Here is a 15093-nt window from a genome sequence, read left to right as displayed (position 1 = left end):
TTATATGGACAACTCAATGAAATATTAAAGACATCTTGTCAATCCTAACAAAAATTATGTATTTTCGTGTATTCTCTGTATTGTCTCTCACTAAGATGTTTTTATGGCTGAAACATTGATATAATCTTAAGGAATAAGTTGTAATTTGCAATAAACTTTAATTATCTTAAAGGGGAAGTTCACCCTGAAGAAAACTTTGTTGTAAAAATAGCAGAAAAAATAGTAAAAATATTGGTGAAGGTTTGAGGAAAATCCGTTAAAGAGTAAGAAAGTTATTAGAGTTCAAAATTTGGGATTTGTGACGTCGTAAACGAGCAGCTGCCCCATGTGTTATGTAATACAACATGTACGAATTTGAAATTTTGTATGGTTCCTGATGACTTAATTTTGATTTCTTTTCAAGATCGGGTGTGAAATGATTTGTCTATTGATATACAAAAGTTACAGTGAAAACCATTTTCAATTTTCTGAGAAAATGACATTTCATTGATTTTTTACCATTCGCTATGTAGAAATGCTGCTCGCATGACGTCACAAATCAAATAATTGAAATTCTAATAACTTTTTAATTATTTGATGAATTTTTCTGAAACCTTCGGCAATATTTTTTATTATTTTTTCTGCTATTTTTACAATAAAGTTTTTGTCAGGGTGAACTTCCCCTTTAAGGTAATTTTCCTACAGAAAGAAACAAGTAGAAAGGACTTTTCATATGTTCAAACATCATCTACCGTACCCCCATGAACAGTTTTAGCTAAACTTTTCGGTTTTACCAAATCATATGTGGAGGCGTCGTGATCTTGTGGTGAAGACTCTTGTCTCTCGATCTGAGGGACGTGAGTTTGAATCCCAGCCATTCCGTGTTTTCCTTCTGCAAGAAGAAGCACCTAAGAAGGTGGATATGTGTGCAGTACAAGTCCTATATTTTATTTCTATCTTTTATTGCAGAGACTTTAGGTGGCTTTATTCCAAAACAACTTTCCCACAATGATATGCTTTGCTGTTTACAGTAAAAGTCTGAGAAGGGTAGAAACAAAAATTATCTAGCTTTCCCCAAAACTGAAGTTTCTTTTTATTTGGCAGATGAAAACATGACACGGTCTTACTTAGACATGGACCTATGAAGAGATCGTCCCCATGAATAAGGCCTGAAGCAGTTCGTGATAAGAGATTGATATTTCAAACACTGTATACGCAGAAGATAATAAATCACTGAAATTCTGGAAAATTCATGTGCATTTCTGGTTTACATTTGGAATTTGAGTTCCATGTATTTTATTTGGGAAAAAGGAAGCACATTTTAAGATAGAGGCAATATTGTGATTGCTTATATTTATAATCCATTTTTCAATGTTCTCCCTCATATTCCGGATATTCATGGCACATAGCATGGAGAGAACATACCTCGTAATGTTATTGCTGCTCCAAATCTGAAGCAAGTTCAATGAAAGTCATATTCTGAAACGGCACAAGCCAAAAAAAAAAGACCAGGGAAACTGTTCTTTTGCTCATAATCAGATATGCCGTGGTAGTCATGGCATTCACAATTGTCAAAACATCTGCATTTCCTCATTACTATGCACATAATCAGATGATGGTGACGATTATTGCGTCTAAGGAAGGCTCGCATTAATCGTCCATCTCTTCATAGGTCCATGATAGGGTATAATAGATACATCTTACATCTGGAAAATAAGAACACAGTACAAACTATATATTTCATATTCTTTGAATTTTAATCTGTAGAAATTTTGAGGTAGGTAAGATGATTGGAAGTCACATCCAGCAGTGTAAAAACTGGCCTTATCTTGCAAAATACAAATCTGCAGAAAAGTATCAAAATATACTAAAACATAATGAAATTTGATTGATAAAATCTAACCATAAATACACAATGTAAACATAATATGAAACCAGTTTACTTTAACTGAATAATTGTCATTAGGGTAATTGTGTTCTCAGTACATTCTGGAACTAACTTCACAGGCTGAAATATTTCCAATATATAATTTTTAATGAAATCATATCATACCACATTGACACAATGTTGATAGGATTTCAAATACTGTGTCATCATTTTAATGGAGACTTCTCATAAAGTAAATGTACAATTTGCCTTGGAAATGGTATGTTTTGATGATTACTAGTACGTTATAAACATAGAGGTACACAGTAAAAGTTACAGCAATTTATCAACATGAACTCACCTCATGAAATAAACAGATAAATTAGATATATTGTTGGCACAGTAAAAAATGTTTCATTTCCCAAATAGGCACAGTTTTTAGTTTTCCATTATGAAGTGATCTCGAGATCACTAATTCTTGGCAAGGCTTTTGATTCAACATTTGCAGGCAAGGAGCAATAATGACCATCTAAGTCTCGGTGATGATGTAATGGTCATTCGATGGTCAGTCATTGAGCAGTAATGGTCACCCAAACAGGTGATCTTGTAATGTTCATTCGATGAGAAGCAATGGTCACCTATGTGATATTGATGGTCAGTCATTGAGCAGTAATGGTCACCCAAACATTTGTGATGGTCATTCGATGAGAAGCAATGGTCACCTATGTGACATCGATGGTCATTCATAGAACAGTAATGGTCACTAATATCATGTCTTCATCATAAAAATGAAAGGCAATAGTCATATAAGTCTGTAGGTGACCCTATTTGACCCTAGGGTGACTATCACAAATAGGGGCTTTCTTAAATACTGGCAGTTGTTCAAGTGGCAAAATTATGACTCTAAAAGAACTGAGTTCAAGGATCATAATGGTAATAACCCTGTAATATTCATTAAATGAGTTCCGAGCATTGATAGTTACATGACCCTTTTTTAAAATAAACACATATGCAAAGGTCATCTAAAGTCAGGTGACCCTTTAATGGTCATTCCTCTCTGTTGTATGGACAGTCCAGCCGCATAGTGACCACATCGTATGCCCTCTTCGATCGTCTTGTCTTGAGCTAGCTGGGACAGGAACCCTACGATGTGAACGAAAAAAAGAGGGAAAATAAATTATAGTTAAAATCGTTTACTCCACAAACAGATTCCATGACATTTTCTCTGGCGACAATTGCTCTGTTCGAAATTCTACACACTAAACGATTGATCAACTTCAACCCTTGGTTTAACACTATACTCTACCACAAACCTAGCCCTAAACCCGACATAAAATCCTATTGCTACCCTAACTCTACTTCTTAGGTGAAATTAAAGGTCAAGTCCACCCCAGGAAAATGCTGACTTGAATAAATCGAGAAAATTCAAACTAGCATAGTGCAGAAAATTTCATCAAAATCGGATGTAAATTTATAAAGTCATGACATTTTGAATTTTTGCTTATTTTTCACAAAACGGTGATATGCACAACTAGGAGAGTCGGTCGATGATGTCCATCACAGTAGTTAATTAGCATGTTATCATTCAAGTGGTCTATATTACTAGACTACACTAGCATTATGGGTCAGGAAACTGGCCTGGTATGAGTAGTTGAGGACTCGAGATGATGCTATTGGTTCGTATCTGCTTTAGTTTAAAAGGTAGATCATAAAAGCACTGCACGGTTGTAAAGCTCCATTCTCGGTCAATTCTGGCATATGTTTGACCATGGAGCAACCCCTGCAATGACTTTGTTGCTTTGAAATTTTCTCATTTTTATTCATATAAACATTTATTAATATCTTCTGATTCCTAATAGATAACAATTAAATCATTTCATATGGAAACAGAAATTTCCTCTCTTTTTTAAAATTCAAAATCTCAATATTTGGTTTAGGTTTTTGATGTTGACACAAAACCTAAATGAAAAATATATATTTTCTCATTCAAACTGAACACAAGATACCCTGAACTAAAATTCAATGTGGGCATCGTAACCATGGAAATACCAATTATATAACATTTCACAGAGGTGCAATTTATTAATAAATGATAATGAAATAAAATTCTAGAAGACTTACCTCCAACGAAAGCATCACCAGCACCACAAGTATCAACAATCCTATCTTCAGAAATCCTTGGAACTTCAAATGACTGGACTGTTTTACCTACATTATTTTTATAATGTGAGAGAAAAGTATTTGTAATTTAATTAAAAAAATGTAATTACTGGATTTGTGCAACGGGTGGGGAAGATTTGGTTCTTCGGGATTATTATAAACTGTCCGGGATGAAGTACCTCCCAATTTTATTGATCCAGGGCTCCGTAACACAAAGATTAGCGATCAATCGCTAAATGAACTGACCAATGAAAATCAAGTTTAAACACGCGTTTGGCGCCAAATACTGACCAGGAACCAATCAGAAGTGTTCTTTTATATTTGCTATTCATCGCTAAGCTTTGTGTTACGGGGCCCATCATTCATTTATTAGGACCCATCTATTTCTTAAAGCCAGCTTCAAACTTTAACCTTCAACCAAAAGGCAATTATTATATTCATGATCTATTTTTTTTTTTTTTAAATCCATATACGGCAGCCAATGGATGAAATGTATCTGCTTGGCAATTTTCCATTTTTTTTTTATTTCCTTCCTTCTCAAACAAACTTAAAAGCAATATAAATGAATTGAAAACATCAATTACACCATCAAACTTGATATTTTGCAACAAATAGACCTCTTCACCAGAAGACTTTCTTTTCAGAGAAATGGCATCCCAATACACCTGAAAATACCTCAAGATGCGTCTATTCAATGCTTTCTACTCTTAATTGTTCCGTAATTTGTCACTGTATTTGTACTTTTCTTTTTTTTTTCACTGTGCCTTTGGCACTCTCTACAGAGTGGATTTGGCGCAATATAAATCCCATCTATTATTATTCTATTGTTAATACCAATGGTTCCCAGCCGTGGTCAATTTGCAGTTATAAGCTGTTAAAAGCCGTAATATTTCAATGCTAAATGCTCGAGTGATACTGTCTACCTAAGCTATCTTGAACTTTGGGCTTTCCTTGTTCTCTCTGAATAGTCTGGGCCCCATTGTATAACTTTATTTATTGATATTTAGTGCACCACTATGAAATTGGGTCAAAATGTTCGACACATTTCATTTACTTACCATTACACCATAGAGTTGGCTGTGAACCGTGCGTGATGATAACATGTCTTGGGGTGGTCCCAGATTTTGATGGAAGTTTGCTCATCTTCGTCATAACCGATTCCTCATTGTCCTACAACATATGGAAAGAATCATAATTAATAATTATGATAATGGTATAATAATATGCAACATTTATATGGTGCTTACAATGTTTTGAATCGATTTTGTCTGAAATGGTATATAAAAATCTGCGACTCACATTCAAATAACAAATTGAACATATCATAACAATTGTGAACATAGGTATTCACTTCTGATTTTTTTTCTGATTCATATTTTCTTGGTAAACAGTGCCTCCCACAAAGAAAGGAAGCCTGTTTTCAGAGATAGATTTCACAACTATTAAATATGTTTGAATATAAATAAGATACTCGTGTCAAGAGTGGAATTTCGTCTCTAATTTGAAACTAACAGCTAAGCAAATCGTTCACGCATGGCAGAATACAAACAATAAATATCACGGCATATCAGAAACGATTTGCGCAGAAACGTGTGAATCTGAATTCCTTCTCATCTCAGAGATCAGTGAGAGAATCTATCAAAGAATACAAAAGAAATGCTAATGAGCCAATCGTCGAATACCCACGGTCGTCGTATCAGGAACCAATCTTATCCAATATTTCTGCACAACCTGATTTTGACATTAAAATTTCAAACTCGTCTTGCCCATTAATGTGTGAAGTGGTGATTTTTTTTTTTTTAACCTGATTGCTAAGAAAGCATACGAATTCCCACACTCTGCCGACTGAGCTATCGCGCCTCCTGTTTGTGCTTGTCACATACATACCACATAGGTATCAAAATGTAGAGGAATAAATGAATTGTACGATAATGTAAATGAAATATAAAACTAATTTGTCTTTGAAGTCAAAAGATGTATAGTAGAAAAAAATTACCAAAAAATAATGGTTGTTTTACAGTACAGTGGGAGGTACTGAAAATTCTCACACATCATAACACTTCATCTAAAGTCTAATCTGTCCTAATCATGAAAAGGAGACTGGGAAATAAAAAAGAACTGTACAACAGAAAACAGACACATTTCTCACCTGCCAACCAGATGCCTTGGCATAAGCTTGCAGTTCCTATGATTAAAGAATACAGGTATATATATTTTTTACTTAAACTCTTCATAAAGTTGAATTAATTTGCAACAATAGATCAACAAATGAGGTTAACAGAATATAAAGAGTAAAAAAATTCAAGTTAATTTTCTTATTAGATTTCCTTCACTTATTTTTAGCTTTCCTCTAAGCTTTAAGATTACGAATTGCACTATATGATATCTTGTTATTAAAGGGGGGGAAGGAATATTGGTTGTCAAGAAAAGAGGAGGGCAACCATGTTCTACATGTATGGACGGGGGGGGGGGGGGGGGATTTTGAGTGCTATTTTTGCTTTCAAGATTTTTGACTGGGCAATAAAATGGAAGAGAGAAAATGTTTCTTACTGCTTCATTTCCAAAGACGTACTGAGCACATTCTATGATCTGCGTTAAGAGATCTGCCGACTGCTCACAGACATAGACAGCGGATAGGTTCACTGTTAATACTTTGTGTTCTCTCCTTGTGAAGTCTGCTATATCTCTGCTAATGGATGGGTATGTATGGATGAAGTAGCCCTGAAATAGAGGAAAAAGAAGGAATAATATATATACTGTATACCTGAATTGGCGTTTTCACGGGGCTTACAAATGTTTTGCGAATGTTTGCAAGGACAAACTGGCAAAATCCAACATTCTTCCCAGGGTTAAATAGCCTAACAGTCAACTAGTCACTGATGCTGGCACGCTGCTGTCAACTCTGGTATAAACTCTACATGAAAACAAAATAAATATGTCCATTGATCGCAATGAAAACATTTTCCCTCTAATCTTATAATATTTTGTTTCATTGCCTATTTAAAGATTAAATTCGCAAAGTAAAATTACCATCATTTGTAAGATTGGACACACCACCTCCGCATTGTCTACCTGCAGCTATGGGTTTCACAATGGACAGGACTGAGTTAATAATAATAATATAGGTATATTTACCCAGGAAGCCACTTCAGTTCCGAAAAAGTGTTCTCCCAGTAGGCCCTGCTATTATTATTACCCCGGCTTTAGCTGGGCTGCCTAGGTGCTCAAAGCATTGAAGGAATTTCTTCCTACCGGGTACCCATTCACCTCACTTGGGTCTAGTGAAGCACAGTGTGGATAAATTTCTTGCTGAAGGAAATTACGCCATGGCTGGGATTCGAACCCACAATCCTCTGTTTCAAAGTCAGAAGACTAATCAACTGGGCCGCAACGCTCCAAGAAAGTTAAGAGTAGTTGGGTTTCTTTTAATTTGTTCAATATGATATTAAAGGGGTAGTGAACTGTGTGGTCTCTCATTGAATGTGTGTTATGAATAAATAGTCTTAAATATACATTTTCACATATCTACTAATACTACAGAGAATAAATTGACCTACATGTATAATTGTATTTGTATAGAGAAACTAAAATGTTTTGAGAGGAAAAGTAAACGTTTTGCTACTTGGAAACATAATTATTGCGGTACAAATGTATTAAGTAGTTAATTAACATGTCATCATTCAAGTGAGTCTATATTACTAGACTACACTAGCATTATGGGTCAGGAAACTGGCCAGGTATGAGTAGTTGAGGACTCGAGATGGCGCTATTGGTACGTATCTGCTTTAAAATGGTTTGGAAGAATGTGTTCGACTTACCACCAAATAGAAGTATGAGGCACTTGTGATATTGCTCCAAGTCTCATCCTTGAAAATAAAATCTGACGACAGGTGCCTGGCTGCTGCGAAGTTTGCCACCAGGCACCTAAAATATGACAGGAAAGGGGAATGCGCAGCTAAACAGAACAAGAAGACTTATTACTCACTTTCCCTAATCCAAAATCAAACATGAACATGCTAATGTATCCATGTATTGATTTATCATCAATCAATCAGTCAACTAACAAATGCATCAAACAATAAACAATCAAGCAATCAATTATGCACCCCAATCAAGTTATTGGTCAATCAGTCAATCAATCAAACAATCAATCATTCAATCATTCAGTCCGTCAATCAATTAACCAGCCAATCAATGAATAAATCATTCAATCAATCAATCAACCGGTCAATCAATCAATCACTCAATCAACCAGTCAATCAATCAATCAACCGGTCAATCAATCAATCAATTAAATCAATCAATCAACCAGTCAATCAATCAATCAACCGGTCAATCAATCAATCAATTAAATCAATCAATCAACCAGTCAATCAATCAGTCAATCAATCAATCAATCAACCAGTCAATCAATCAATCAACCAGTCAATCAATCAACCAGTCAATCAATCAATCAATCAATCAACCAGTCATTCAATCAATCAACCAGTCAATCAATCAATCAACCAATCAATCATTCAATCAATCAATCAATTATCTATCAATCAACCAATCTCAGGCGATATAAAACTATCATCAATTGGTTGATTGATTGGTTGGTTGATTGATTGATTGATTGATTGATTGATTGATTGATTGGATTTCTTAATGACCCTGTGTATACACAGTACCTGTTCTGTCCTGTAATCAGTACTGCACATGTTCCTGTCGGATATGTCGTGTGGACCTGATACTGCACACAAACTCCCTCTGATCGAGACTTATCAGTCAGCACCTCACCAAAAGCATCATTTCCAATACATCCAAAGGACATTGTAATGTTAGGAATGCCCAGAAGCCACTGTGTGTTGAAATCATTAGACATTCTGTCACAGAAAAATCCTACTACATGTATGTATTTCATAGCAAGGTCACAGTAGGCCTATATACAGATTGAACTTAAATTAAAGGGGTAGTTCAACCTGAAGAAAAGTTTGTTCTGAAAATAGCAGAAAAAATTATAAAAATAATGCTAAACATTTGAGGAAAATCCATTAGAGATTAAGAAAGTTATAAGGATTTGAAGTTTGGAATTTTTGATGTCATAAACGAGCAACTGCCCCTGTTTCAATTATGTAATATAAAATCCATGAATTTTAATTTTGTAATAGTTCATGATTACTATATTTTTGGAATGGGTGTGATAAGAATATCAATTGATATACTGAACGAACTGTCAAAACCATTTTCAATTTTCTGAGAAAATGATATTTTATGTTATTTTTTTACCATACCATGTGTAGGGAAGCTGCTCGCATATGATGTAAAAAATCAAACTATCAAATCTCTAACAAGTATTTCATTTTTTGATGAATTTTTCACAAACGTTCAGTAATACTTTTTATCATTATTTCTGCTATTTTTCAATAAATTTTTGTCAGGATGAAAGGGGAAGTCCACCCTAACAAGGCTGGCATCAAGTTGGTTTTAAAAGGAATTAAAAAAAATAGGGGGAAAATATATCCCTGAAGGTTTGTAAAAACTGATAAAAGAATAATCTAGTCTTGAAATATTGAATTTAATTTGTGATACAACATGCGAGCAGCTTTCTGTTTTGTCCTGTTATCAGCTTTCTTAAATGTCATACAATATAACTTCAGCAAAAAGAATGATTTTCCGGGTTATTCTTCTTTCAATAAACACCATACTACTACTACTACATATCATGTTGTTATTTTGGTAAAATTGGGGGGCACAGCATTGTTCACAAACAATGCAGTGCCCCCCCCCAATGCTTTGTCTCCGCCGGGTCACGGTCCGCTACTGGATGGTTGGATCAAAAAGTAGCCATGATGGTGTTAGATGATCTGACAATTAGGCCATCTGCAAGCAGACAGAGATGACACAAACCTCCTCTAACACAGATGCATACAGGCCGTTCTCATTACGTTTTCTAAAATTAGTTTACTAAAAACCGATTCAGGAAACCAGCTTGGAAGACCGCTTTGCTAGCATTCCCACCTTATCACACGAAAGTGGTTTTCAAAATCACTTCACGTAAAGCGATCTTGTTGATATGGAAATGCTCTCAGTGGGGAGACACGTTTCCTGCAAAATTCGAAACCACAGCGTAGGCATTCCACACGTCGTGTGGAGTAGCACGCTCAAAATGTGCGAAGATCGCTTCCTGAAAAACGGTTGTGTCCTCAATTATGCTAAAGCCAGTTTAAAGAGGCAAAGCGATCTTGAAAACTACCGTACATCACGAGGTGGTTTTCCGAACTGGTTTGGAATACTGCTTCCATGCAAGACCGCTTCGGCCATTCTCACTACATGTTAAACTAGTTTCCAGTTAACCAGTTTTAGGAACGTAGTGAGAACTGTGTCTTAGGCCTACCTGGGCGATTCTTAGAGCATTAGGAACTGCACCTCCTGGGATGATCTGAACTCCAGGATGATGTGACAGCTCATCATATATTCCTTTCTGATCTTGAGTTGCTTGGTTTGAACCGTTACATTCTAGGCCATATCTGAGAATAAAAAAAATAAATATGGTCACCACTGCTCTTTGAAAGCAAAAAAACCCATCATCACTATGAACTTAATGCATGCCCTCCTGCTTAGCATGGTGGGGGGGAGCCATATCCATATCCAAAAAATTGTACATGCTTTTGTGTTTGTTTGTTTGAATATTTTTACCTTTTTCTTGCGGGATGAAGGGGGGGGGTGTGGCCCACCCTGGATCAGCCGCGGTCATCACAATGCCTATGGTTGACATTTTACAAATAATTTTGTTTAATCAAAAGGCACTAGCTTAATAGATTAATTTGCACTTTAAAGTGGAAGTTCACCCTGAAGAAGACTTTGTTGTAAAAATAGCAGAAAAATAGTAAAAAACATTGAAGGTTTGAGGAAAATCTGTTAAAGAGTAAGAAAGTTATTAGAGTTCAAAGTTTTGGATTTGTGACGTCATAAACGAGCAGCTGCCCCATGTGTTATGTAATATAAAACGCATGAATTTCAAATTTTATATGGTTCCTGATGACTTGATTTTGTTTTCTATTCATGATCGGGTGTGAAATGATTTTTCTATTGATATACAAAAGGTAAGGTAAAAACCATTTTCAATTTTCTGAGAAAATGACATTTCATTGATTTTTTTCCATTCGCTATGTAGGAATGCTGCTCGCATATGACGTCACAAATCAAATAATTGAAATTCTAATAACTTTTCAATTATTTGATGAATTTTTCTCAAACCTTCGGCAATATTTTTCATTATTTTTTCTGCTATTTTTACAATAAACTTTTTGTCAGGGTGAACTTCCCCTTTAATGGTAATATGAAATAGGGCCTACCAATTATACCACAGTTACCAATTTTGAAAAATATGATGCAAACCTCCTTTAAGGTTCTAACACACACGACGTAGGCCTATCTGGCTGATTCTTAGAGCATTCGGAACTGCATCTCCTGGGACGTTTGTTTCCAATTCCATTTTTGTTGGGCTTTCTTTTGTAATTTTATGACTTTGGATTCCGAAACCAATTGATGTGAGTGGCTATATAGCCTCCCTGTAATTGAAGCAATCTTTTATAATTATAGACATGTGCTTTAGAAAAGATAAATTTAAGCTAGCCTGTGTTAAAATATTGTTCATTTTGACATTTTGCACAGAATTTGTGCAGTGCTCTAAATTTTGATCAGTTCCTTTTGGAACAAATTAGTTTATTTGGTAAATAAAAAAAAATCAATGACAAAAAGTAAAACTTACCTCATAAGTAATTTGTCATCAACATCTGCTATGAAATCAAGGAGAGGTATCCCAAATCCTGCAATTTTACCTGGTCTGGATGAAAATAAATTTGAATAACAATAAAAATTATTTTACCAGTACTTGGTAAGAAGACGATTATGACAAAAGGGGAAAGAAGCAGGCGCGTAGCCAGGGGGGGGGGCGGTGGGGGCGGTCACCCCCCAAAAAAAGTCCCCAAAAAGAAAAAAAAAGAAGGGAAAAAAGAGAGGAGAAAAGGAAAAGGGAAGGGAGGATAGGGAAGATAGCTTTGTGTTTTTTCTTTCTATTCTTTATTTTTTTCTCAAAAGAGAAACTCCTTCACCCTTCTTGCTCTAAATTCATATATGAATTTTGCTTCCGCGCTGCGCGCGGTTAAATGACAATATTGAAGTTCTCCATTGGTCCCCCACCTTTTCTCTAACCCTGTTTTTCCACCTCAGCTATGTGCTTCTTGCCAGTTAAAGTTCAAATTGTATACATTAGGACATGAATTTGAGTAAGGTTAGGCCGAAGTAAATATATGAAGTTATCTTTTTTTTCAATTGATCGCGCAACTTCTGGTCTGGTCGGCTCCGAGCGGGTAAAATCTTTATATCACTTTCTGCCGTCACCTCCATAAAGTCAGCTTCTCCCGCTTTTCAGCTCATTACTATAAACAACCATAATTTGGGGGCAAACAGGTTCCTAATTTAAAAAGAGAAAGGTATGGAATTCGTGTCGTATTTAATAAAAAAGTACAATATTTTTTTATCAAATTGTATTAAACTTCATGTCATTTCCCTGTATACATTCATCTCCTGTCCTGTTTTGCGCCCTCAGTTTGAAATTTTGAATGACACTTAAGTTTCTTTGTATTCAAAATGAAGCGCTTCAGGATAAGTAAAAAAAATTAATCATCCTTTATTATATAGATAGATAATTTCAATAAATCACAGAAGTTTCAACTTCATGCGCACTATTTTCCTTGTAATGAAGTTCAATAATCTTAGAAAATCAATTGAATTAGAGACGATTGGGTATTAGAGATATCTACATTTGATGAAACGTCCGCCCTTTGAAATTTCAGAGTTTCATTGCTCTGCGCGGGGAGGAATATCTTCCTCTACCAATCTTCTCCTCTGTTTTGCGAGTTAAAAATATGCACTGATGCTTAATTGTTTGTAATCAAATCTGATCTTTCCAAAGAAAGTTTCAATATATCTTTGAGAATACCCTTTTCTCGGGACCTTTTTATGGCAAGAAAAATTGATAAAACACTTTAGCTTCCGCGCTTCGCGCGGAGTTATTATCATTTTGATTTCCTCCATTGTATACCTCTTTTGTGCGTTCACAATCACTTTTGAAAACAAGGTTCAAAAATCGCAATATAGTCAACCAAATTGGAGGTACTAGATACAAGAGAAACGGCTCCTTTTCATTTTAATTTATGAAACACTAAAAGCTTCGCGCGGGAGGGGGAAACTCCCCCTCCCTGCACCCACCCCCTAGGGAGCGCGCTTCGCGTGCTCTGTAAGTGTTGGCACGCTTCGCGTGCATTGACCGCCCCCTCCAAAATGAAATCCTGGCTACGCGGTTGGAAAGAAGTATGATGAGAAGAATAAGAAATATAACAATAAGAAGAACAAGTATTATGAGCAGACGAAGAAGACGAAGGGAAGAAAAAAAGAGGAGGGGAGAGAAGAGCAAGAGTAAAGGGAAGAGATAGGAGAACAAGGAGGGGGAGAAAATAAGAAAAGAGGAGGATGAGGAGAGAGAAGAAGAAGAGGAAGAAGAACAAAAAAAGAAGAAGTAAGAGGAGGAGGAGAAGAAGACGAAGAACAAAAGAAAAGGAAATAAGAAGAAGAAAAAGAAGGAGAAGAAGAAGAAGAAAAAGAAGAAGAAAAATAACAAAATAGAGGATGGGGGACAATCCAATAACCTACATTGTATTTGGAAAATATCAGAAATATTGAAATAAATCCCCCAATGGTTATTCCTGCCAATGTATACATGAATTGTCAAATGCCTTTATGAACAAAAAGCTAACATTTCTTCTTCTTCCAGGCTGGTACAGTCCGCCACTGGCGTATTATCGTACCTTACCATTTTAACCACTATCTGTGATGAATATCATAATCTAGCTGCTTCAAAGTTCAAGTGAGCAAAGAATTCTATTTTTAAAACTCCCATGACTGTGCACGCTGTCACTTGATAAACAAAGTCATTCTCACCAAAATAAATGAATAAATAAATGGGTAGATAAATAGTTCTACATAAAGAGATAAATAAATAAGGCAATAAGCAAATAAAATGGTCAAACTATTCAGTTTAAGATCTAGCTTACACAGTCTAGTGTAACTTTCAATCACTCCGAGTCTGACTGAGAAAGATTCAAAGAATGAGAGTCTGAGCTCAGTCAGTGGAGGAGCGTTCACTTTCATGAAAGGACTTGGACGTTTTATCCAACAGTTACCATAGCAACAGTGCTTCTAAACCCATCAAAATCGGCATTATCGTGATATAGGTAACCACCGTTCACTTCATACAGCAGCGCTTTATTCAGTCGCACGCACGGTTCCCTATTTCCACCTCCATTCACTTTGTACACAAATGCGCGTACACAAATCTATGAGTGGTTTCCAAAACCACGATTTGGCCTCAAAATCAAGGGAATTTGTCAGTGACAACTTGTTGGACAGAAGTGGTAATTAAATAACTCTCATAAAACGTACGCCCCGCGCCCACTGCCCTGCCCTGGCCATGCTGGCCCTGATAATATGGTACTCAAAATCAAATGACATCTGATTTTGAGTTATTCTACATTTCAACTTTCATGTTTCATACTTTCATGTATCAAGAGTTAACATTTTCATGGATTTGGTTATTGCACTATGCCTACTGCAATATGGAAATAAATATTCCAAGGAATCCTCACCTAATAACGTTTGCCATGATGTTTTATTGAAGAAACGAAATAACAGTCCCTACTTCCACAGCTCTGTTGATGTTGCATTCAATCATGTGATCATCCATGGATTGTATCAGGTGACCTCTGCCAGATTAGTCGCTTTTTTAACTTTCAATGTAAAACTTCTTTGGTTTTGGTGTAAAAAAAAAAATCATCACAATTTTTTATTTTTAACAAGATGAATAAAGTTTATTTTAATCTTATTATCAAATTACAACCACAGTATTTTATATGAACAAATTACACTCCTTAGAGGTTTTTTTTAGATATGATAAATAATAAGATGCGAATGAAAAAGCCTGGCAGTGTGTTTGCATATGTTGCAAATTGCACTCGAGATCGTATTTGACGCGAGCGAGGACAAAT

The 15093-nt window shown here is 35.6% G+C and overlaps 1 protein-coding gene across 1 annotated transcript; it reads right to left on the bottom strand.

Annotated features, from left to right (window-relative positions):
• Nucleotides 1-1462: 1462 nt before the first annotated feature.
• On the bottom strand, nt 1463-14802 carry LOC121431792 (adenosine kinase-like). The gene is made up of 10 exons (XM_041629495.1): nt 14695-14802; nt 11760-11834; nt 10383-10515; nt 8677-8846; nt 7825-7930; nt 6557-6727; nt 6156-6191; nt 5065-5176; nt 3968-4054; nt 1463-2989 (listed from the first exon to the last, which is right to left on the bottom strand). The coding sequence occupies exons 1-10, from the start codon at nt 14709-14711 to the stop codon at nt 2865-2867; spliced, it is 1032 nt and encodes a 343-aa protein (XP_041485429.1). The 5' UTR covers nt 14712-14802; the 3' UTR covers nt 1463-2864.
• Nucleotides 14803-15093: the final 291 nt, after the last annotated feature.

Source organism: Lytechinus variegatus, chromosome 18, assembly GCF_018143015.1.
Source record: "Lytechinus variegatus isolate NC3 chromosome 18, Lvar_3.0, whole genome shotgun sequence".
In the NCBI taxonomy this organism is placed as follows: Eukaryota; Metazoa; Echinodermata; class Echinoidea; order Temnopleuroida; family Toxopneustidae; genus Lytechinus; species Lytechinus variegatus.
This window is presented reverse-complemented; position numbering and strand designations above follow the sequence as displayed.

What these genes read in the sequence shown, in the direction of transcription:
- LOC121431792 (XM_041629495.1), bottom strand. An exon ending in GATGACAAATTACTTATGAG is followed by an intron (nt 10,516 to 11,759) that starts GTAAGTTTTACT and finishes TTTTATTCTCAG; the next exon opens with ATATGGCCTAGAATGTAACG. An exon ending in CTGATTACAGGACAGAACAG is followed by an intron (nt 7,931 to 8,676) that starts GTACTGTGTATA and finishes GTCATATTTTAG; the next exon opens with GTGCCTGGTGGCAAACTTCG.